This window comes from Phaenicophaeus curvirostris, chromosome 5, assembly GCF_032191515.1.
Source record: "Phaenicophaeus curvirostris isolate KB17595 chromosome 5, BPBGC_Pcur_1.0, whole genome shotgun sequence".
In the NCBI taxonomy this organism is placed as follows: Eukaryota; Metazoa; Chordata; class Aves; order Cuculiformes; family Cuculidae; genus Phaenicophaeus; species Phaenicophaeus curvirostris.
Genome location: NC_091396.1, coordinates 17,000,375 through 17,025,116, shown reverse-complemented (window position 1 = coordinate 17,025,116; position 24,742 = coordinate 17,000,375). Strand labels below are relative to the sequence as shown.

Genomic DNA, 24,742 nt, shown 5'->3' with positions numbered 1-24,742 from the left:
ATGGTTTAGTGTTTGATAGGAATGGTTGGACTTGATGATCCGGTGGGCCTTTTCCAACCTGGTGATTCTATGAAATCCCAAGTCATAAAAATAGAAAGATTTAATTTTTTTTTTCTACTCTCCTAAAGAAACCACTGTTCAACAGCAGAGAGAAAGAGGTTTGCAGCAACATCTGCCTGTTTTGTGCAGAGAGCAGAAGCCAGAACTTTTGGAGATGGGATGAGGCTGGTAGCCCTGTGACCCAATGTGTAGCCTGTGCTGGTGCTGCTGGAGGTAGTGGTGACTGCAGCCTTTACGAGTGGAAAAAAAGATGAAGTGAGAAAGTTTGTGATAAAGCAGGGAGGCAGTTAAGGGGAGGAAATGAGAGTGCTTGGCACGTAACCTTGGCCAGGCTGTGCTCCCCAGGGACGAGTAAAAAATAAATTTCCCTGGAGGCAGGGCAGCCAGTGCCCAGGTTGAAGTCCCTGCATGATATAGGGGGGAGCAGCCACAGCACACATGGGGGATTGGAGGAGGCAGAGGTGTGTCACCTGGCTGATGTCTCCCACTGCTTTACCTGGGGTGGTTTCCTTGGGAGCCTGGCACCCACCCTTTCTCCTTTGCATCCCCTTTGTTAGCTCAATCCCCTCCTAATGCTGTGTAATAGTAGCTTAAAACATGGAAATCCCCTTATCGTGGTATAATCACAGAGTGATTTCTGGGCAATGTGTCCTAAAATCTTAGGTATTAATCCCAAATTACTGATGCTCTTTAGAAGAGGGTTCCTTTCTGTGAGCAAAGACAGGCAGCACTGACTGGCATTTACCTTCCCGGGATGAGTTGGTTTGAGCTTTTCTGGAGCAGCTGTAACTAGAGAGGTTGCTACAGCAGGGGTAAAACACTTCAAATCTGTTTCCTCAATTTATTTATTGACTGTTGGATATTTGAAGCATTGAGTCCTGCTGGCTGGCCAGACTTCGGAGCCAGGAAATAACCTCCAAACGGAGCAAAATGAGTTAAATGCCTTGGCAGGTGGCCGGGATGACTAAGTCATCCAGCCTTACTGGAGCAGGGGTCAAAGTTACAAAGCTGGACACATTTCCCATAATCGGAAACCCGTCACCAGAACTGCAAGATCTGGGGCTGCAGTGAAAGCTGCAGTCGCTGCAAGTGGTTGGCAGGGCCACAGGCAGGGCAGCTCAAGAAGGGAGATACACGTCTGATAACATGCATGCTTTGTAAGAAAGAAACCAACGAACAGAGTTAGCAAACCATGCATTTGCCCAAAATAGTGGCAAACGAGGCTGGAGTTTCTGACACGGACACTGCCAGGCCAGTTTCATTGACAAGGTCTTTCTAAAAGCCTCTTGGGCTTACACAGGTACCTCTCCATTCTTAGCTTTTCTTATGAGAACCTGAAATGCAAAGCTGTGTGAGAGCAGAGGGAAAGATGTTTGATTTCAGTGAGTCCCTCTTCTCACTTCCTTCTCCTCCCCTGGCCACAAAGGAGGGATGCAGCAGCACCTGTCATTTGCCTGACCATGTCCAGGATCACTCATTCCCCAATACTAGCCTTCCTTTCCAGATGGGACTTATTTGCAGCCACTCTAGCAATGCGTGACAGTAGTGAAACACCTGTGTGGAGCTGTACAGGTGCTTCACATCTTACAGCTTATTTAACCACCCTATCAGCACTGCTCATTTCACAGCACCACTAAAACCCATCATCATCAGATGTTGCTGGGAAATGGGTGATGGAAGAAGAAAGCCAGGCAGTTGTCCCTAGCATCACCTGGGCTTGTTCCCCAGGTGGATGCCTTCCTGGTGCTGGGATTTTTCGCTCTGGCTGCCCTCTGAGCACATTTCTGTGCAGCACACCCAGCCCACAGCACAGCCTCCTTTGCTGGCACAGCCCGTGGCTGATAAGAGAAAGCGCTTGACCTTTATCTTTGGTGACTCACAGCTGCTTCTGCTTGACTCACACATAAAGGGCTCGTTGCCTTCTCCATGGGAAAGCTCCTAAGTGTTGACCAGGGTGGGAGGAGCACAACCACACCTGCACCAAGAAATCCCCTTTAGCCACGGACAGTCAATTGCTTGTCACCCTGCAGTGCCTCGCTCACTTCTTCCGCTGCTCCTTTCACAAAGGAAAGCAAGTCTGTTAGAGTAGTGCCATGGGAGTTTGCTTTATCTGATCAGAACTGAACAGTGATTGTGTTGGCGTAATTATTAATTAAAAATAAAAATCCTCTCTTATTTATGCCACAGGCCATCACCAGGTGACCAAGGTCTTGAATGGCCAAAGTCATCTCATCTTTCCCAACCCCTAAAAGGCACCTCTGGGTGTCCTAGTGCCACAAGGCAGCTTATCCCCACACTGCCCCCAGCTCAGGAATGGGGATACTCAGACATGCTGAGTGTGGTGCTGGGGACTTCAGGTGTTTTCCCGTGGAAAGAAAGGAGGTCCCCAGGTTGGGGTGGGATGCTTGGGAGTGTCATGGCCTTACAGGAGGTGCAGGGTGTTCGGTTGCCACACAGTGGTGTGTGCACAGTGAAACACCACCTTGCCCTGCCACCACGATGGGCAGTGCGGGGAGATTTTATATTTTCCCTCACGTTTCTTACAGCCATGTCATCTCCCTAAGGCTATTGGTTTATGTGCACATACACATTGCACAACATTGTGCACAAGGGGTACCAAGGTAGTAGCCCAAGACCCACTTGTCTATCCTTAGCTACACCAACATGCCAGCCACAGGTGGTGGCCGTGAACAGATGAAGATGAGTACAAGGAAGAGGAGGAGGAGCAGGTGGCTGCCCTGAGGGAAGGGCAGTTGCCCAGCACAGTTAACACATAGTGCCCTATTCCCCATCCTGAAATGCAGGAAGGTGGTTTTATTTTAATCTTCCCACAAGCGGTTGCCACAAGTCATCTTGAACCATAAGTGATTTCTCATTTTCTCATCTGAAGCAAGAGGGGAGAAGGGGAAAAGGCCTCCCTGTGAGAACGCTGGACACTAGGATGGGGATGCAGCCGTCTCTGCAGGGGTGGGACTGCACATCCATGGAGATCCACTAGTTGTGTGTCATGGCAAAAAAAATCCCTTCCAAAAACCCAGGCTGTGATCAACTGTCACTGAGGGTGTTGAGGCCAATGAGCTTTTGTTGAGTGACAGGGACCCTGGGGCAAAGAGAGCAGGAAGACAGGGAGGAGGTTTGTGTTTGTGGGGGACTGGCAGGGAGCCTTGGGTGGGATCTCAGCCTCAAGCTCCAAAGGGAGAAGGCTGCTGGCTTAGTGCTGACCGCTGGACCCAGCCCAGTTCTTGCATGTTGCTCCCATCCAGGCATTTAAACAAGCAGGTTTCACTTCTCTTTGGTTAAAAGCACCCTTGTTCTCCCATCTGGTGCAGGGCTGGGGCGGCTGGTTGGCAGCAGTGGGATGACTCAGCCCTCCCACGAAGCAGCTCGCCATCCAGCCCCAGCTATATTTGCCAAGCAGGTGAACCAATCCTTGTGCAGAGAGATCTTGGGCCTCGTTTTCTCTCTCTCTCTCTTTTTTTTTTTTTAGATTTCCCTTTCCCTTTTTTCCCTTCCCCTCCCTGGAGCCACACTCCCACGAGCAGCTCTGGCTGGGCGGCAGCACCACCTCCCCAAGCCCCGTGCTCTGCTGGTCAGCGATGCATTGGCCAGCCGGCCAGCTTGCCTGCAGCTGGCATCCCGGTGGTCCCAGGGCCACCTGCCCTCGCCAGCCGCTGCCGTCAAGGGCAAGCCCAGCAGCACTGGCCAGGGTGTGGTGCAGCCACAAAACCAACAGGTTTTTTTTCTCAATGATTTTTTTTATCTCTGGCAGAAGGAAGTTGTAAAACCATTATGTCTCATTGAAACATGGGGAGAAAGGACACCGCATTGCACGGGACGGAGTCAAGGCCAAAGCTCTGGCTTCCCGGCTGCCAGAGGGAGCAATAATATGCAGAGGCTTTGTGGGACTGCAGTTTGACCCCTGCAGTTATCACTGTTTCTCGAGGAAGATTTCTGCCTGTGTTTTTCCCTTCGTGGTCCTGCTTTAGGACAGACAGACAAGGTGGTGCCTACAAGAAAATTCTACATGTGGGCTGGGTGGTTTAGTTCTCCCTTGGTACATGCTGTGCAGGGTCATGGGGCGGATGTCTCTACCAGAGCACAGCTGCCTCCTGCATGGCATAAAATAAAATGAACCAGATAGATAGAATAGACTAGACCTGAATAGAATAAAATAAAATTACTTTTTGAGCTTCTAATTGCTGTTCTGCTCTTGCTTTCAGACACCCATCCCATCCTACCAGCTCCTCCTCTTGCCAACAACCTCCCAGCATTTTATCCAGGAGGTGTTTCTGGCTGGTGCAGTGTGTGGGGAGGGCTCGGTTTGGCTTCAGAGGTTTTTTGGGGTTTGGAGGTTTTTTTAAACTCTTCACTGCCCTTTGATGTGCTGGCTCCAACACCAAAAAAGCTGACTGCAGCTTGCCCAGGGGTGCTGGGGCAGGATCCGAAAGCGCCAGCAGCATGGCCAGGAGGCAGCCAGCTTCAATCTGCTCCTGCCAGTCACTCCAGAGTCCCTTTCAAAGAACTGTCCACCCAGTGAGGGCATCAGGGGACCCTCCCCAAACCTGCCTGTACGCCATGCCCCAAGATCTTCCATGGTACCACCAACACACTCGAAGGGGGCCCATCCCCACCCCCCCCACACACCGCCACCCCCTTTAATTAAAAATTGAAATCATGTAATTGCCTCTTCATTAAAGCCAATTAAAGCCCGGCTGACGAGAGAGGAGGCGGCACATTTTGCAACTCACCACGGAGATGAGAAAGCACACACCGCAATTACGGTGTCTGTTTGCTTTGCCTTCACTCAACGTCTTAATCAGGGCTAGCTTTGAAATTGGACCCCAGATGAAATGGCGCTGGCGGGTTCCTCGTGCCCAACAACCCCTGTGTACTGGTCGGGCCAAGTGCTGAGAGAGGCTGCCACACACTGCAGTGGGAAAGGGAGGCCAGGCTGCCTCCTCTTCATCCTCCTCCTGCCTTGTGCCCACGTGCAGAGCCATCTGCAGAGGAGGGATGCTCAGGGGAAGGAGGGATGGAAAATGAGACTCCTCCATGCCCTGCAGAGGAATCCCCCATGCAGCGGCTCACTGGGATCATGCCTGCATCTCTGCCTTTTGATCTCCATCTCTCAGAGATGCTCCAAAGCCACTGTGGGTCTTCACCCGGGCCAGGAGTGCCCACAGGAGCAGCCTTCAGCCCTGCTCGGTCATGGGAACCGTGCTGACCTCTGTCTGCAAGGTGGCAGTGTGCATTCAGAGGGCTCCTCCTTTGCTGTCCGGAGCTGTAACAGTTAAGAGTTCACAGGAGGTTCCGTCCCAGATGAGACAGGGTGTTGGCCGCCTATTCATCCTTGCTGAGATATGGGACCAAAACCCCCTGGTCCCCAGAAGGCACCAGAGGAAACGAGGTGTGCTGGGAGGGAGGGCTCCATCCTCTCTTCTCCTTGGCCAGGAGACCCCAACGCAAGCCAAGCCATTTCCATGGCTGCAGGAGTTTCCAGATGGACAAGCTCTACCAAGTCTGCAACTGTAGAGACAAAAACACATGCCATGCTGCAGCATTGCTGCTTGAGATGCCAGCTCAGTGATTTACCCTCTTCCTGCTCAACTTTGAAAAGCCTGAGCAAGCAGCCTTTGCGAACACTTTGTTGCACACGCTGCACTTGCCTACGTTTTGACCTGAACTGTGCTTATTAACATTTTTTTTGGGGGGTGTAATAACAGTCCCGCGTTCTTTGTAGGCGATCTGTCTTCAAGATCTCCTTTTTGATCTTTTCATAGGCTAAGCAACAATTCATCCTATATAAATCTCAGATTGAAAGTACATAATTTGTTTTTCCCTGCTTTTTTGAAGCGGTAAGAGATGAAATGGCTTAGGGGAATGTCAGCAGCAGTTATATCTTAATTGTTTTTTCTCTGCATCAAAATGCCTTGAACTATTCACTTGTGTGCAGGAGCACTAAGTGACCTTTATGCAAGTGCTTTAATTCCCCTAACAAGTTATATCCCATCACTGACTTCAGGAGTTTTCTTTGGTAGTTGTTCCGATACTAATTTTGTATGCTACCCTCCTCCTCTTGCACTCTTTCTATCCAGGCAAATCAAAGAGTTTGAAATATGCCTTAAGTCAGGAGCATTGAAAAGAAGACGACAGACTAGATGACTGGGTGAAAAAAAATGTTAAAAAGGGGGAAAAAGAAATCCAAACCCCTCCTCCTAAGTGTGACCTTGACTGTTGGTCAAGTAGGCACTAATGCTAAAGCACTGAGGCAAGTTCCTCCTTTACCCCTAAAAGGTGGATGAATGTGGACTCAACCAGTGGAGTGAATTTGCTTTGCACAAAGATCAGTTTAGCAGCTTAAAAGGGATATTTGCACAGTGTGAAGATTTGCATTGGTAATAAACCAATGGCCCTTCTATTCCAGCACCATCCTATGCTGCTGGCTTTCTGTCCCAAGCAGGGCCAATTTTTTTTTACTTCATGCTCCCCTTTGGGTCACGTTGCATAAGGAGTCAATTCCTTTCCCTACCATTTCCTTTCTTTTCAGCCTTTTTCTTAAGCTGGGATGGGTCTGGTGTTGGTTACGTTTAACTTGCAGGTGCTGGTGGCAAGCAGCAGGGCAGGAACAAGTCAGCGAGAGGCCACTGGGTCTCTGACACTGGCTCCTTTGGGAAAGGAAAATTTGCTAGGAATTTTTTTTTTTCCCCCCCACGCAGGACTATTACCAGGAAGGCTTCTAAAAGCCAGGAGGCTGCACAGAGCTGTGCTGGCAACTGGAGCTTATGCTCACTGGGTTGTATTAACCTGGTTTGGCATCCTCACAAGGTGTCTGGATTCCCACGGTAAAAACCGGAGGGTAAGGTGGCTTGTGCAAGAGGCAAGCGCGCTGCTGGGTGGAGCGTGCGTTTTTGCTTGTGTAATGGCAAGGTGAACAAGCAGAGAGGGAAGCCAGTCTGGAAACAAAAGCTGCCACTTGGCGAACAGCTCAGCCTTCATTCACATGATGCTTCATTAACAGCACACAGGCTTCAAAATTTTTTGGATGCTTGTCAAACTGGAGTGACTTACGGCCCTTACTGTTTGGGCTTCCTGGCCCTGGCCTGCGAGAGGCCGGAGATATTTAGGACAGCAGTAGGGAAAAAATAGCTCTGCCTGCTATTAGTGCGATGACCTTAAACTGTTTGGGGAAGGGAGGGTGAAGGTTCTTCCGTGTACAGGTCACAGCTACAGTGACAGAGCCGTTTACACACCGATTGTAGTGAAAAACATGGGCAATAATAACAAAAAGTGCAAGGACTTCAGCTTCAGGGGAGAAGTCCTGAATAGATACCATAGACACAAAATGAGTGCCTTTGCCCCTGAGAAAATACAGAGGATAAAGAAGCATGAACAGACCACTTAATTTTTTTTTTCCTTTATGCATTGCCATTTACAACTGGCTATCAAGAAGTGATTTGCAGGAGCCCAAAGTAAACTTCATGGTTTACCAAAAGCCCTGCTTTGCATTGACATTAAAAAGCCACAGGACCATATGAAGTTTAATGATGGCAAGGCTTTGGGACACGTAACACATGCTCCAATGGCAAAAGAAGCAAATCTAGCTGCATAACCCACTAGTTAGGCTTACAGGCTCAACTACGAAGGATGTTTCTTCCATTTTCTAGCTCAGTTATAATTGTTTCCAAAAGGGCTCAAGCTAAGATATTGCAGAAAGTGCAAATTTCAAGTGTAAGTCCAGAAGGTTACCTTCTACTTCAGTGTAACATCAGGCATCCAGGGCATGTCTCATATCTTAAACTTACCTCCTGAATCACAAAGCTCCCAAGGAGCAAGCGATTTCCTCTTGCTGGAACTAGCCCAACCTCTTTTTACATGTTCCTGTCCAGTGTAGGCCTTCTCTGGACTGCACTGTGCTGAGCTGGCTTCCTCAGCAAGACCTCATTTGTTCATGGAACTGCCGCCAAGGCAGCATTTAACTGAGCATGAATTCATCACAAGTCCCTTTTTTAAAACAGGAAAAACCTGGTTAATCAGGAGAGTGGAAATATACAGACCATTTAAATTTTTCTAGCTACCGCAAATCCTAACCAGATAGCAAACCCCATATAACTGAACATACTGGAACTGGACCAAAAGCTACAAGTTATCCCAAATAGGAAGCTCCCAGGAAGGCACCCTAATGCTGTGCAAAGACTCCTGAGCAACCAAATCCCTTCCCCAATTTTCAGCTGAAAGCAGAACATTTGCCACTTGTTTCTGCATCAGACAGGGCAATGGAGTTGTTATCTCCAAGGCTTTCTTCCTAGACAGCAGAGGCACTAAGGAGGTATTCATTATGCTGGAGCCTGAGTAGGTGACCCCAAGTTAACCTTGCCTGAAGTGCTTCCAGCTGCTTCAACTTTCAAATCCAGAAATGGATCTTTTCCCCTCAAATGAGAAACTAACAGCACAAAGACTCCATCAGAAGAGTGTGTTCCGACAAACAAAGCATCAGTTTCTTTTATCAGGTTGCTGTGATTGTAATCAGGCACGTATGCCTGATTTTGATATCACCTCACCATTTTTAAAACTTCTCATCTTAGTTCTGCATAGGGCCCTCGATTTATTCACCTTCAGAAAACACCACTACTGATTTTTCAGTTTTCATTTCTAACAGCTCTTACTTCCTTTTTGCACACTCCCACTCCCTGTATTTACCATCAAGCCTGTATTTCTCCAGCCACGACATTCTGACAACCAGCCCACTAGTTCTTCATACTCTGCTAAAGGAACAAGTCAGGCTGCTCAGGTACCCTCTAGTTACTTCTGTAGACAGTCTACAAATAACCATCTGAGAGCAGAAGTCCATGAAATGCTCATCTTTATCATTAGATCTGTAATGGCAAGAACACAGCTAGCTTTTGACAAGATCTGTTTTCTATTCAGCTATGTTAACTGGCATTAGCTCTGCTGTAACAGATCCCAGCTCAGCTTTCCCATCACTTTCCCAAGGAGGAACATCTCGCTAGGCAGCTTCATTACCCACTCATCTCATTTGCGCTCCCTGAATGCTGGCACTATGCTCTACATGTTCTGGAATTTCCCGTTTTCTCAAAATTAAAAAGTTAGCCTTTCAGGACTCATGCACATAAATTACTTCTGTGTGCTCATCTGCAGATGTTTATCTCAAGGTAGCAGAACTCCTCTTTAACCATGTAGTGGAAAGTACTTCTCCAGGATGGGGGAACTAGGATTCAATTTATTCCAATATATATATAAAAAAAAAAAAAAGCTAGTCAAATTTATTTGATGTGCCTAGCATCACTGGGATTAGCCAGTCTGCATGTGGGCAAACGCCATTCATTATTGCCACCCTTCTCAGAGGTGGCTTCACACTGTTCTCTGTGCCTGCTCTTGTATGCTACAATCTAATGACTGCATACAGAACGGATTTATTTTTAATTTTTACTCCTGCATTAACACTATGATATGTCACTCAAGCATTAGAGCTACACATTTTCCAGTTGCAAGGTACTGATGGGGGGTATCTTAACATGTCCCCCAGCACAAATGAATTGCATAGAGTGTGGGGAATCTTTAACAATGATGCTGCCTCCCAAAAAACCCAAATCCTACACTACATTTCAGGCTGTTTACTTGCCAATTGAGCAAGTTTGTTCTGATTTACATCAGAGAATGCTGTACTGCAATATTTAAATGGGCTCCTTTTTCTTTGGCTTTTGATAACAAAGGAAACTGGCAGGATGTTCAGACAATAGCTGTACAAGGCCAAACATCTGGCACAGCCCTTGCTGAACGCTTCACCATTCACTACCAGAAGTCATAGAGGTATTCATTTAACTTAGGAAGTATTATGGACCAGACTGGCACCAATGATCATGTTTCACAACTTTAATAGAATATTCTATCTATTCTGTACAAATTGAGAACACTGTATTAAGTTACAAATGTGTAAGGTAAGGCTGGAGCACTCTACATGCCTGGTCACAGTGTTGATACAGCTGCTATTCAACTGCTGCCAGAGGTTGGCAATGGATGCTGAAACTAGAAACGTGTACCTGAAGTGCCACACAACAACAAAAGGTACATTTGAAGACTTCAGAGCTTTAAATAAAACAAATTGTGGAATGGAATAATTTCAGTGTTGCAAGTAAGACACCAAAACTTCAGATTTATTGAACTGAATTTTGATAAATTTCTGTGTTCATAGTGAAAGGTCATTCCATGCTGGACACTAAGCAACAGGACTACTATAAAGTTGCTGGTTCTTTGGCTGCAACCCACTTCCATCAATGGCAACAGTTTGGCCTTTGCGTTTTTGATCTTCATCCAGAAGAGCTGTCATTTTGATGCAAGTTTGTTTCTCCTGTCTAGACTACATTAAGACCAATTAAAATTATTTGTTTTACAAGTACCCATATTGTATGCAAAAGAGGAAGATTTTCAAGTATATTAAAAACTATTAAAAAGCACTAATTCTGTCAAAGTACTTACAAACATGAATAAATAAATAGTAAGATGAACAACTAAGTCTCAAATATGACGCCCTCTTCAATGAAGTAAAATTACTTCAACTCAATTTGTATTACTGAGATAATAAATATGACATTTAAAGCTGCTCAAGCACTAGTTCAATTTGTAGGTTGCAAGAAACATTAAAAAAGGAGGGAGGGAACTAGCAAAAAAGTCATATTGCTCTATTTGTTTCAGCTACCATACATGTAACCCATTTACTTTAGCCTCTCTGCATATTCCTATTCAATAATTTTCAACATTTAACAAGAAAATGGATAATCCTCACGTGGTAGTCTGGACTATTCCTATGCATAGGGCAAACGGCTCTAAAGGCCAATCGACATACTTAGCTACAGTGTACCAACGGCTGTAGAGTGTGCTTTATTTAAACCTCATATTTCCCAAATGCATTGAAGTTGCCACTGTACATGTTAAGCAATAAAGAAAAGTTAGTGAAAATCATGCATTTTAAAACAAATTAGTTTTAAGCATTGTTAATAAGATTGTGCTGCAGCGATGGAACATCCTGAACTGCAGGCCAGGTATCCAAATATTTGTTACAAGTTGTTCAAATATCACTTCCAAGTGGTATTTCCTTATTACTGTTGTTTGCATTCAGCAGGTTGGCTGGAATCTTTCTGTATTAAGAAAAAAAAAAGGGGAAAAAAACCCCAAAACAGTTAGAAGTCAAAGTAGTATACATGAAAATACTTAAATAATCAGCTACAGAGTTTTGAATTAGCTAGAGATATATCAGCACAAACAAAAAAACTACTGTGTAAACTTAACCTACAACATAAAGGTCTGAAGAGCAGTCACTATATTTATTGGCTTCCCCCTGTTCCCAACTGCTTAGTATCCCATAATGTTTTTAATCTATATTTGTGTTCTTTACAGTCTATCCATTAGGCCAACATTCAAACAAACAAAAAAGCAAACTACTTCCCCCAACCAGAGGCTGAATTTGACTTCCAGTTCCTATTAAACAGTTTAACAATAACCTGCCACCTCCCCACTACCTCTGAGGAGGCGGGAAGGGAGGCTGCTTATTCTGCAGCACGTTCAAGTTTTTCCTTAGAAGCCTTGACCTTTCTGCTAAGGTGATAAAAAAGTAATTAATGTGTTGACTTCTTCTAGGTTCTGCATCACCAGCAGGTAACTATTCAACAGTTAGACATGTAGACTTCTCACCCAGTGTTAATCTGAATATATAAAAAGTAGGAACACCTTCATTAGGTAGTAAAACAACTTCCCCTTTGGCAAAAGGAAGTGTATCTGGGCAGGAGAACAAGCACTCAAACAGCTAAGAATTTCAGGTTTTACACTGCACTTTTTTTTTTTGTTGTTGTAGAATAGGGTTCTTAGAAAGCAGGAGAATTTATTCAGTGTATTTCCTGTTTGCTTTTCCCTTTACTATTCTTAATATAATTTATAATAAGCAAATAGCAGTAACAGAAGCCTGCTGAATTCTAAAGAAAACCACAGGCACTAAACATGATGCCTTAAATGCCACCAACTGCAAAATAAAATGTTTCTTAGTAACTACCCTAATGAGATGTTTTGTGTCCTAAAATGAGTAGACAAAACCTAAGACAACTTAAGCACTTGCCTGTTGTGAGGAAGAACAGGTGCAACTAAGTTTTCTTATCATAAGTTTTGTCCCTGATAATCTGCATTAAACCCAAACTATTTTTCTGTGCCTCACCTAACTGCTTTAGGGCTGTATCGGTTACTATGATTCCCACTGGAAGCCTGGATTAAAGCCAAACACAGTCTCTTCTGCACAGATATGGCAAAGACCTCTCAAAATTCTTCCTTGTGGTTTTCCTCCCCCAGCACATCTGGCTAACTTCAACTTTGTACTCTTTTATCTGCCTGGGGTTTCAAACAACACTGATGTGAATTTACACTGATCTGGGACAAAATACAGCAAGAATTCCCTCTTGAAGAGAGAATTTTTGTTGTACAAAAAATGTTTGTACAGAACACAAAATTAGCATTCTCCCAAAAAAAGAGAAACTGACTGCCACTGGTAGTACACTGCATACTATTCCTTTTCATTCTGAGGCAGGCAAAACCCAACAACATTTTTATCAAAAAGCTTTCGAAAAGTATTTATTTCTCTTATAACTACATTGTATTTCAACTCTGCCACGAAGGAGTCCGCAGTATCACCCCTCACTCTCACTACGTTCTGGATAAGAGCTATAATCAAGTAACGAACCCATTGTCTAGAAAGCACTGGAAAGTATTTTCGTTACCTTCCTTTCTATTCACCTATTATATTTACAAAAGATCCACTTAAGCTGACCACTGCAAGCATTTCAGTCCAATTTTAATAATCAAGCATGTTATATTTTCCAATAAGCTTCACTATCTTTTCTTCATACTCAGCTTTATTTCTGTAAACATTTAAATCATTATTACAGAATCACAGAATAACCAGGTTGGAAGAGACCCACCGGATCATCGAGTCCAACCATTCCTATCAAACATTAAACCATGCCCCTTAGCACCTCGTCCGCCCATCCCTTAAACACCTCCAGGGAAGGTGAATCAACCACCTCCCTGGGCAGCCTGTCCCAGTGCCCAATGACCCTTTCTGTGAAGAATTTTTTCCCAATGTCCAGCCTAAATCTCCCCTGGCGGAGCTTAAGGCCATTCCCTCTTGTTCTGTCCCCTGTCACTTGGGAGAAGAGGCCAGCACCCTCCTCTCTACAACCTCCTTTCAGGTAGTTGTAGAGAGCAATGAGGTCTCCCCTCAGCCTCTTCTTCTCCAGGCTAAACAACCCCAGCTCTCTCAGCCACTCCTCGTAAGACCTGTTCTCCAGCCCCCTCACCAGCTTCGTTGCTCTTCTCTGGACTCGCTCCAGAACCTCAACATCCTTCTTGTGGTGAGGGGCCCAGAACTGAACACAGGATTCGAGGAGCAGTCTCACCAGTGCCAAGTACAGAGGGAAAATAACCTCCCTGGACCTGCTGGTCACACTGCTGGCTCATATTCAGTCAGCTGTCAACCAACATCCCCAGGTCCCTCTCCTCCAGGCAGCTTTCTAGACAGACTTCTCCCAGTCTGTAGCACTGTACAGGGCTGTTGTGCCCCAAGTGCAGGACCCGGCACTTGGCCTTGTTAAATCTTATGCCATTTGACTCAGCCCAGTGGTCCAGCCTGTTCAGATTCCTTTGCAGAGCCTCCCTACCCTCCAGCAGATCGACACTTCCACCCAGCTTAGTGTCGTCCGCAAACTTGCTAAGGGTACACTCAACGCCTTCATCCAGGTCATTGATAAAGACATTGAACAGGGCTGGACCCAGCACTGAGCCCTGGGGAATCCCACTTGTCACTGGCCTCCAGCTGGATTTCACACCATTTCCCACCACTCTCTGGGCCCGGCCATCCAACCAGTTTTCCACCCAGGAGAGTGTGCGCCTGTCCAGGCCAGAGGCTGACAGTTTCTCAAGCAGAATGCTGTGAGAAACTGTGTCAAAGGCTTTGCTGAAGTCCAGGAAGACCACATCCACAGCCTTTCCCTCATCCAAGTCACTTTGTCATAGAAGGCAATCAGGTTAGTTCGGCAAGACCTGCCTTTTGTGAACCCATGTTGACTGGGCCTGATCACCCGGTTCTCTTGCATGTGCTTCATGATAGCACTCAAGATCACCTGCTCCATGACTTTCCCTGGCACTGAGGTCAGACTGACAGGCCTGTAGTTTCCTGGGTCCTCCCTGCAGCCCTTTTTGTAGATGGGCACAACATCAGCCAGCCTCCAGTCCAGTGGGACTTCCCCAGTCTTCCAGGACTGTTGGAAGATGATGGAAAGGGGTTTGGCCAGCACATCCGCCAGCTCCTTCAATACCCTTGGATGAATCCCATCCGGCCCCATAGACTTGTGGGTGTCTAGTCAGGCTAGCAAGGCTCTGACCACCTCCTCTTGGATCATGGGAGCCTCACATGGCATATAAATCTTCCTCCTGTAAAAACTGAGTCACAGATTACAAAGCTCCCTCTTACGGGGCTTTCAGGTGTTGATTACTGCTCTCAGACAAAAAAAAAAATAGTTTAAGGGGTTCTCAGATATGAGTCAGTTATTAGAGAAATACTGCTAGTTAGTGCTATTTTAGCTTACAGTTAAGGGCATGTCTATCTGGACCACGTATGTTTAAGCAGGTCATAGGCAACAACGCAGTATCTCAGATCCAAATTCCAACACACCCAATTTTCTTCCACCACTTCAACAGCACAGCACTGCTCTTGCTAAGCACACCAGCATGTAAGCTCCATGCTGCCCTCAGCCACCCATCAGCCTCATAGAGAGCATCTTGGACTAATCCAGAGGTGACAACTGCACAGATGATTACTGCAATTTTCTTCAACATACAGCTGCCTCATCAGGCATATGCACGTTTTAAATTTATCTTTGGCATTTAATTGTTCCTGTAAGATCAGGGACCAGTATCTAAGCTGCAAGCGTGATCACAATCCTACATCCATAGTCCTTCAGGTGCAAGGATATTAAGCTTGAGCTTGGTCTTCCCATGTGCCATATGCCCAGACTGTGGCTAACATCTGGTCAGTCAACTACTACCAATCCATTTACTGGCCCCAGACTCTATGCTATTTAACTCCCCATTCTAGCAAGACTTCCATTCATGCTCTACTTCCCTAAATTAACTTCCAAAGATATCTTAGAAAGATGAAGTGATTCTATGATTCTATAAAGTGCACTGGCCACGCAATAAAGACCAAACAGAGAGACTTCAACTTTATTTTAAAATAAATTTAAGCAGCAAACACAGGTACTGAAGCTCACTACCAGCAATAGAGAGACAAGAAAGAATTCTTGTCACAAGGAGCGTCTGTAGTAGTCATTTTATATTTTTTCAAGTGTTTAGTGATATTTACTTATGCTGTGCAAGGAGTTTAAACTGCTCTGGGCCTTTTGTTTCAGTCTGAGACACTTCCAATGGAGATATACAAACTAAATAAGTGAAACTCCCACCTATTTTTTCCTCTTTTGCTAACAAGCAATGCTAATGTCTCTTATTTATTGCATCAGTTGCTCAGAATTAAAAGAAAATGAAAAAATATCCTTGCTACAATTTTTATTGTGGCATTTGATGACCCAAGAGAACAATGCAAGAAACTTGAGCTAATTAGCTCACATACAGACCATGTGCTCAGCAATTACATCAGCTAAACTAAATTAGCCACTCATGGACACAGAGAACATGCATCAAATTTAAAGAGGGAATTCACTGAAGATGTTCAGGACCATAGGGCTAAAAAGGAGAAGAAAAGCAGGTCTGAACTAATATTGCTTTCATGACTTTCATACACAACCCACTGCCATCTACCCATCCAATTAATCTGGTGTCCCAGAGGACGGGGGCATAAGCCCAAAGGATCCATGCCATTTCTCTCAGCAATTTAATCCTTTCAAACCAGATCTTTTTCACATAGAGTTACTGCTGAAAGAAACACTGAAATTCTACTTGAGTCAATGTTTAAGCAAAACAGGCAGGATACATTCCTGGGTGATTCAAAAAGCATTCGAGCCTTTACCTCGTTACTTCTAAAAATCACTTTTTGGGAAGCCTCCCCTCCACTAGAGTAGCCTTGAAGGAACAGGCAGCCCATCAAGATCTTGTCTGACTCCCAGATAGACTTTGCTGCCAACAATGGGATCAATGCAGGCAGTAGGCACTAAAGCCCATGTCCTCTCCAGTAGGAGAGAAAGAAAGCCTTTCAATATTTCAAGTGTCTTGCCATGAAATAGTCCAGCTAGGGGTCCCAAAGCTAAATACCTTTGCTCATTTTCTCATCTATGTTATTGAATGAGAAAAAGCAAGGATAACATTTCATATGTATATGTGTGTGTGTGTGTATATATATATAGGGGGGGGTATAGCGGAAGTACATACACACACACACTTTCACTATATAAATATATATAGTGGAAGTAAACTCAGCTTGTGGGAGCTAAGTAAAAAAGTGGTCTGGATTGCCTCCTACACACCTGTTCTGAAAAAGTATTTGCTACTAACAGGCCCTTCTGCCACCATTACTTAAAAGACAGACTAAGCAACTTGAAGCATGGTGCAGTCCATCCCCACAGCAGCTTTTTTAGTTCTCAATTCAAAACTACATTCGATACTATCTTGTCAGCAGCTCATGAATTCAAGAATAGCATCAGTAACATGAAATAAACTCAGCTAGAAGAACAGGGCATGCAAATACACAGGAAAATATACCAGACAAAACAAGCTATTACATCTGTTTTTGCAGCACCTTCTGAAGCTATTAACACTTTCCATCATCTGACTGCTCAGTCTTCCAAAGCTACAACTTATAGCATAACTGCTTTGTAAAGAGATGATAATGATCCAGTTCTAACTGAACAAGTCAAATGCACTTAATACTAAAAGGAGTGAGAGGAAGAAAGGAGGAAAAGATAATAAGGCAGAAAGAGTTGACATTTATGTAGCAAATGTAGTACAACAATAAAGGAGGAGGCAATATAGAAAAGACTGAAGAGGACAAATTGGGTTTGGAAGGAAAATAGACCAAAGATCAATTATGTTTTGTGTGCACGAAAAGGAAAACTATTCTTGATATAAGAAAAAAGGGGCTGGGAGGAACTGAAAAGCAAAGAGAGGCAAGGGACTGCGAGAAACAGGACCAGAAAACAGGGTGAAAGGAAGCAGAAATTGCAAACAGGATTAGGTGTATGACTTAAAAAGACAAAACCAGAATTGCAAGTTGACTTTTAAAAGTGAAGACAGTGGCTGACAATTTCTAATTGTAAGAAGGGAAGACAGCTGTGTAGCAGACTGCAGCAGGATGACATCTAGGCTGCTGTGACAAACAGATGTTCTGTTACAGCAAATGAATAAACAGTGCAAGTATGGTGAGGCAGGGTGGCCGGCTTCTCAAAGCATATCAGATTGGAGAAAAACAACAATTAAAAAAGAAATATCAAACCAAAAACCACAGTTCAAAATTGAAGGCATTATCTATGCAAGGAGGGAACGAGTTGGAGAGATCACAGCATCTCCTAACTAACCGAAGGAAAAAAAAGATACTTTTTTCCCCCCTATATTTTTGCCTTGTATGGAGCCTGTTGCAGGCTTTACTCTCTATTAAGGTATGGGGTGAAAGGTGACAGTATACAACAGAAGGAACTTTTTTTTCTTCTTTTAATTAAAGAGGCAGACAAACAGGAGAACAATACCTGTTCACAATCACAAGAGCTCAAGAAAAAAAAGCTTCTAAGAGTGACTGAGTGCCAGGCAGCATAAGAAAGAATAATGTTGGAAAAGACATACTAAAGAAGCTGATGACTTAACAAGAGTTCAAGATGAGCAGAGCAGATAATAAATAATTTGAAAGTACACTAGAAACAAAGAGACATAACATCAAATCAGAAACAAGGAAAAAAAGTCTGACAAGCTTCATATCTTTTATGATATGTACACAAAATACAGTTTGACTGTTCACAAAGGCAAAGCAGAAGTTGTGCCAGGAAGGCAGAGAAATCATTCTGGAAAATCTAATTTAATTACATGATTTAAAGGCACTCATCTCTGTAGATATTTCTTTCAATTTTTTACTAATAAAACCTGAACTCTGAAGTCAGCATTCCCCCATTTCTTCTCCCCATACAATACAACCAAACCAAACCACAAAACCCTAGAAAACAAACCGCATTGCATGGCTACAAATGGGACTCTTGGAAGTTAGGTATGAATGGAATTCCACCTTACCTAGAAATGTATGAATGATAAACAGACTTAAATTACACCTAAATGGGAAAAAAATTGAAAGGAACTGTCAGCATGAATGAAAAGTGGAATGTACAAAGTCATACAGGAGGCAACAACCATAACGTTCCAAGACACCTTAAGCTTTTCTCCTACAGATACCAAATCTTTTGAAGTGATATTTGACACTCAGCACAAAAAAGCACTTCACTCAAAACTAACAATTTGTTTATCAGCTGTCCAACTTTTTCCCATTAGTTACTGCTGCATTTTGTCAGAATACTTATTTCTGCCACTCTAATCCTGTTTGATAAATCTTTCCAAAAGACAGATTCTTTAGCATACAATATTCTTCATTAAAGAAAAACAAGTTCAATCCTTCACAGTGGCAAAAAACATTTACTTGTGATACGATGATGAATATAAAATCCTGCATCAGAAGAGCGAGGTGTTAACAGCAGCTTAAGACTTTCATCTAAAGATCAAGCAATCTTGCATGCCTTTCACTTTTTCATCTATGCCTTCATAAAAAAAAATAAAATCAAAAGCTGTTTTTTTAAGAACTAAATAAACGCAAGTCCGTCATCACTGTCCCAGCTTCATTATATGTAAGCATTAACTTTACCATGACTGATGGATTGAAAAATACCCATCAGAAGGATCAATAACCCTTAAGGTGGAATTTTAAACAAAGTTAAAAATTCAAAGTTGAGGGCTAGCTTTTTTTGTTTTCTAGCTGAGTGGAGCTACCGGGACAACCAAAACCAACAATACTAAAATAAAGAAAAAAAAACAAGCTAGATGAGATATGTCAGACTAGTTCCAAGTTGAAGTCCAACCACAGAATATTTGAATATGACCGATCTAAAGGAAAAATATGTATCATTCCTATACAGAAATACCATTAAGAAGTAAAGGCACACAGTCTGGAAATTATCTTTCTCTTGGTGCAGGATGGAAGACAAAACTTACATTTTTCTCAATTTATGGAAGCATTAGTTTTTCTTTTAAGAGCAATTTGAGTACTGAAGATGAAAACATTACAGTCTGAAGTCAGGGCAGTTCTTCTTTATTAATCTTTTCACAAAATACTACGACCTTAGTTACACTGCTCATGGCTATAGCCTGTGTTATGACTAAGTACACAAAAGTCCTTACCTTAGGCTCACTCTCTGCATCTTCCTCCTCTTCTCCCTCCTCTTCCCCCTCCAAACCCTATGACAAAATAGAGATAAACTAACAGAAATTAAAACAGGTTAAAGGTGCAACTTTTTGTGATGGAGAGAAAAAACAAAATAGCACATTATATTACCATTGTATTCCAAAGTGTTTCAGATGTCAACATTAAAACTACTTAGGCTGACTTAAAAGAATTCAGCATCTTCAAAACATTAAAGCAAAATCTTTAAAAGAAGATTTAGGACATAAATCTAAAAGGTTCAGCATGGCTTAAGGCAACCTTCCTATGTAAGCTGCTGCAGCCACCAGCAACTTTTTAACTTACATCTGACCCATTATTTGGAGCTTCACATTTCCAGTAACAACTACATATGTCTAGTTTTGTTCTATGTTCTGACCTCCTTCTAAAGAGTCAGTTTATTTGGATTACTACAGACAGGCTGTGGAGTTTTGCACAGGATTCTGCAGTATTTTCAGACACTGTTCTACACATGCCTACATCCAAGCAGTACAACCTGGCACTGGAGACAGATGAAAAATAAATGTACACTTCTATCAAAACCCAGCTTAAAAAATAAAAATAAGGCTGTTGAGAGACTAAACATTTTCTGAAGTCCAGAAATCTGTATTGAAACTTGCAAAGAGACTGCATGGGAAGGCTACCAGGTCACATAAGATCAATAGCTCCGTAATTTCTGATATACTGATATACTATGGAGAGTCAGGTATGCACCTTTAACGTATTACCAGAAACACCACAGTAAAAGCAGTAAAATAAAAATATAATTATCTGTAAAGCATATTACTTCATTTAAGCGTGGTATCATCTAGCAGTTTTGTGCAAAGCCTTTGTTTGTATTCATACAAAATTACTGTAAATGGACCAGATGTCTTGGTATACTATAAACTCCAGCCTAAATTAAGCCTTTATCCCAAGCAGTTGCACGCTTACTCTTTTTTCCATTACATTTAGGAAGGCCAAGTCTTCAAGCTTATGACAACTAACAGCTGACAGTTCAATTCCACTACTGCCTAAGCAACAGTTAAAAATAAGACTGCAGGTTCTTATCATGACGCATTCAAAAAAGAAAACAAACACAAACAAAAAACCTCCTCTTTGATTTTTTTAAGTCATGTAAGAAAACAGCCTTCAAAATACTAGGGAAAAAACTGGATAAATGTTCCTGCAGAAAGTACTTTTGTGAAAAGTAAAACAGTCATAGCTTTTCTAAGTCAGGAACGCTGAACTCTTTTGGAAAGATGTATCATACAGAAGAATATTCATGAACAACTATTTTCTGCTCCATATAGGACTACTACTTCTGGAACTGGAACACTGTTGGCAATTAGATATCTATAAAAGATACAGTATGCATCTCACCTCCTCTTCACCTTCTTCACCTTCTTCAAACTGAAAAACAAATCCGAAGTTTTATTAGCTCTGCTAATACTTGCATAAAATACTCTACTGTAATAGGTTGAGCACATTCAAACACAACTACTGAAAGTAAGCCCCTTCCAAGAGCAAATATTAACCACCCATAGCAAGTTGAATGATTCTTTCCTATTCCTCAGTAACAGGAATCTCTTCAAGTTTTTTGTTATTCTCAAGTAATTAACAATACATACTAGTCTAATCAGAAATGGAGAAGGTTTCCATCCACATGGTGACTAACAAAATGCTGATAGCATACGTACGTTATCATCATCCTCTATAGCTTCCCCAGTGAAATAAAGTACAGCACGAGGAACTATCCTTTCACGGAAGAAGTGTCCAATTTCAAAATCTGCTGCTAAAGTAAACTCTGAATCTTCATCCTGTAAAGCAAGTGAGTTTGATTTTTCTACTAACAATGTGATGCACTACAGAGGAGCAAATCAGAGTATTTAGAGACAGATATCTGAGAAACATCACACTGGTCAACATCAACTGCCAGGTCACACATACTTCCAGTATGCGTAAACTTGTAACAGTAGAAGAAATATCGCAAATCTAAATCCAGATGTACCATAAATTTCCTTCTCCCTACAGGCTACTGGCTTGCTGGAACACCTTCCATTAAAAAGGCTCATACAGACTTTGCTAGTTCTGACACTTGACGTTACAGAATCATTCAGAATGCTCCAGATTGATTTTGCTTTTTTTAAATAAAGGTACCAGCCACGCAGTAGTGCTGAACAGCTAGAGAAAATAACGACCTCTTCCTAACTGTAATCATTATAGATGTGTTGGATCAGCAAGACATGTAACAGTAACATGACAACAGATGACTTGAAGAAATCAACAGTATCTTTCATTTTATCAAGATGAATCTCAGCTTTGGCAAAAGCAAAAATAATAAAAATGTACGGTACTTAATAAAGGAACCCAAACAGTTCCTACAGACATGTTGAGCAAAAAGATATTTTTAAGAGCAATCATGCAATTTTACAAATGTAAACTCACCAATGACTCTCCCTCACCAGACACTGAAAAACAGAAAAACAGTAAATTTAAGAGAAATTTGTACAGTCTAGCCCACCTCAATATTCAAGATGGCAAAATACAGTATAAAGACCTTCTCATATCAGAAAACACTGAGGTTCTGAAGTCTTTAAAAGTCAACTATTAAACCTTAAGGACAATTCAGGTTGATCTTGCATTAAAACCCATAGAAATAGCACTTCAAATAATTTTTTGTGCAAAAGCACAAATATTGACATCAAATATTTTTGCACAGGAAATACTCTTTCTACAAAGGAGTTCAGAAGGCATGCAGATCACATTTCCCCCTCTCAAAGAGAAACACATTTTGTTTCTATATTAATGCTATAATTACAGTAGTTTTAACTTGCAAATGCACTACGAGCTCTCCCTTTTGTCATGACTTTGCAAAGCAGTGTTGAGAAGAGGCCTGGTACTATAACCAGGAAGAGGATGAGAGTTTTGTCTAAGAAAAATAACCAACACCAACAAGAAAAAAAACCTATTTTCCTCCTCTGCTCTGGTGCTGTGGTACTGTGAGCTTACTGTGAAACTAATTTAGCTCAGTCTGTTCTCAAGTTGAAAACACAAGTATCAAACTGCCAGCAGATGTCAGTCTTACCTTTTTTACATAGCTAGATCCAGAGAATGTCCTTTAAGCATTTTTTTTTTAAAAAAACCCACCTCAAGATAAAACCATTATGAGAAACAAATCTCTATCCTTCTCTGAAAGCAGCAACTGCTTGTAACAAAGGATTTGCAGTGGTTTTTAGAAGGGACAGGTAGTTCATAACAGCCCACAACTGAATCAAGAACTAAAGTCCATTTTTTTCAAAATGTCTCTGAAGTCCAAAATAAACTGCTGTTTCCACTCATTTTTGAAAATGACAGTACAATGCGAGATGTATCAAGAAGAAATAATGGAGTTAGAATCCACCTAAATTGTTTTGAATATATAACTACACCTCCAACGTTAGACAACCAGGAAAATTAGGAAGGTATGTATGGGACCATTAGGGATCACTAATTAACTGCAGAAGAAACCACAGGAAATTCCACCACTTAACACAAAGACTTAAATGAAACCAATATGCTATAATTTGACCAACAATGGAAGAAATTTCTTTCACGTTAGAACCCTCAAATTGATGCATAGAGCCATCCTGTGGTAAAAACATGTCAACTTCTTTAGGAGATTCAAAACAAGACTCTTTCCATACTATGAATCCTGTTTCCACAGCACACTTAACTTCATTCTGATGTTATTGTATAGAATTTGGCTATCTGTTTGGACGGTCTGCATTTTGCTGTCTTCCTCTACTAATAAGTATACAATGCAGCTGTACAAATCATATGTAGGCTTAATAAATACAAATATAACACAACATATTTTAAGAATCTCTGAGATTTCTCAATTAAGAAATTCTTGATTAAAGCTTACCCTTTATTGGGCTGAAGAAGTTAAAAAATGAATCGTTCGGTACTTGCTTAGTAATTGTCCGAACTGTGCCTCGACCCTTGTGTTTCTGTTTTTTCCTGATTGTTTTAACTGTAACATTTTTTCCTTTCTTCCAGTCAATAGTACACCTAGAGACAACAAGAGGGAAACAGCATTTTAACACATCAGTGAAGCAAGGAACTGAGCATTAGAGTAACATATGTCAAAGCCAAGATAGCTACCACCCTCTAAAACTAGTCTTACTCACACTGGCAATTTAATGTATTTAACTAGTTGTCACGCAGATGCATCACAGTGCATTCCCTGAATGAAAAAGCCAAATAGTTTGTCTTCTCAGAGTAATCACTGTCCCCATCCCACCAACCATACTTCAATACTCCTTTGCTCCAACTACTAGAGGTTTCTAACCAAGGACATGATTAAGCTATTCCAAACAAATCTCAGTTCAGTTAAGAATTATTCTTCCAACAGTGAGACCAGTAGAAAACAATACGTTATGTCCCCTCATTACTGGCAAAGGCAGTGTCCAGCCATCCTAAAATAAACACACAAAGGGCAGCCAGCAAGAACCACAGTTTTGCTCTCCAAATAACAGTACTGAGACTGGCAGTCAAGTACAGCAAGCTAGAAAGTGCTTACTTTTCAGTTCCTTTCTGCTACTGTGCAAACTGACACTTTTACCTCTGTAAGTGGATGGAGAGAGAATCTTCATTGTTTTAATCCAAAACCACACATGGTAACGTGTGGAGTGAGTGGTAAACATAGCTAGTTCATTTCTAAACGAAATAATGGTGTCACAGTTAACCCTTAAAGTGCCTCAAAATATCTTCTGAAGATAAAGGCTCAAAGTCAACAGTTTTATGCTTAACCTGCATAAAAAGTCAGACAAAGGTCTTCCTGCTGTACTTATTCTAGTGCCTATAATCTTCATCAGGAAGAATGAACTGAAATCAAAGTTTTGAAATATCAGAAACTCTAGAAAATTATTCCTCCTCCAAAACTTAAATAGAAAACATTTTGCTGGAATTAACTCCAGCTTTCTTCAAAATGGACTATCCTTTTACATAAGCAAAAATTTCACTGAACATGCAGCCAATGTTTTGCCTCACTACAGGTGAATTCCAAAGCCCATAAGTAGCACTAAAAGCCAAAAGGTTTCAAGGCTGTCAGAGTGCCTTCAAGATAGCACTTATTTGGCACTTCGTAAGTGTTAGCTCGCAAAAAAAAAAAAAAAAAAAAAAGAAAAAACTAAAAAAAACCACCCAACCAAAAAAAACATTTCACCCAAACACCCTATTTGAAAA

General features: G+C 42.2%; 1 protein-coding gene across 6 annotated transcripts in view; it reads right to left on the bottom strand.

The window, feature by feature from the left end:
* Nucleotides 1-9,936: 9,936 nt before the first annotated feature.
* The window catches only part of NAP1L4 (nucleosome assembly protein 1 like 4), a 28,738-nt gene continuing 13,932 nt past the window's right edge, over nt 9,937-24,742 (bottom strand). For 3 of the 6 annotated variants that reach the window (XM_069857734.1, XM_069857735.1, XM_069857736.1), the window contains exons 10-15: nt 23,421-23,566; nt 21,962-21,984; nt 21,214-21,333; nt 20,897-20,926; nt 19,495-19,551; nt 9,937-11,213 (exon numbers count right to left, since the gene is read on the bottom strand). In XM_069857734.1, the coding sequence (XP_069713835.1) occupies nt 11,175-11,213; nt 19,495-19,551; nt 20,897-20,926; nt 21,214-21,333; nt 21,962-21,984; nt 23,421-23,566 (415 nt within the window). In that variant the 3' untranslated portion in view covers nt 9,937-11,174. Of the gene's footprint in view, nt 11,214-18,339; nt 18,378-19,494; nt 19,573-20,896; nt 20,927-21,213; nt 21,334-21,961; nt 21,985-23,420; nt 23,567-24,742 lie in introns of all 6 variants that reach the window. The other 3 variants (XR_011337507.1, XM_069857733.1, XR_011337508.1) reach the window with 3 other exon arrangements.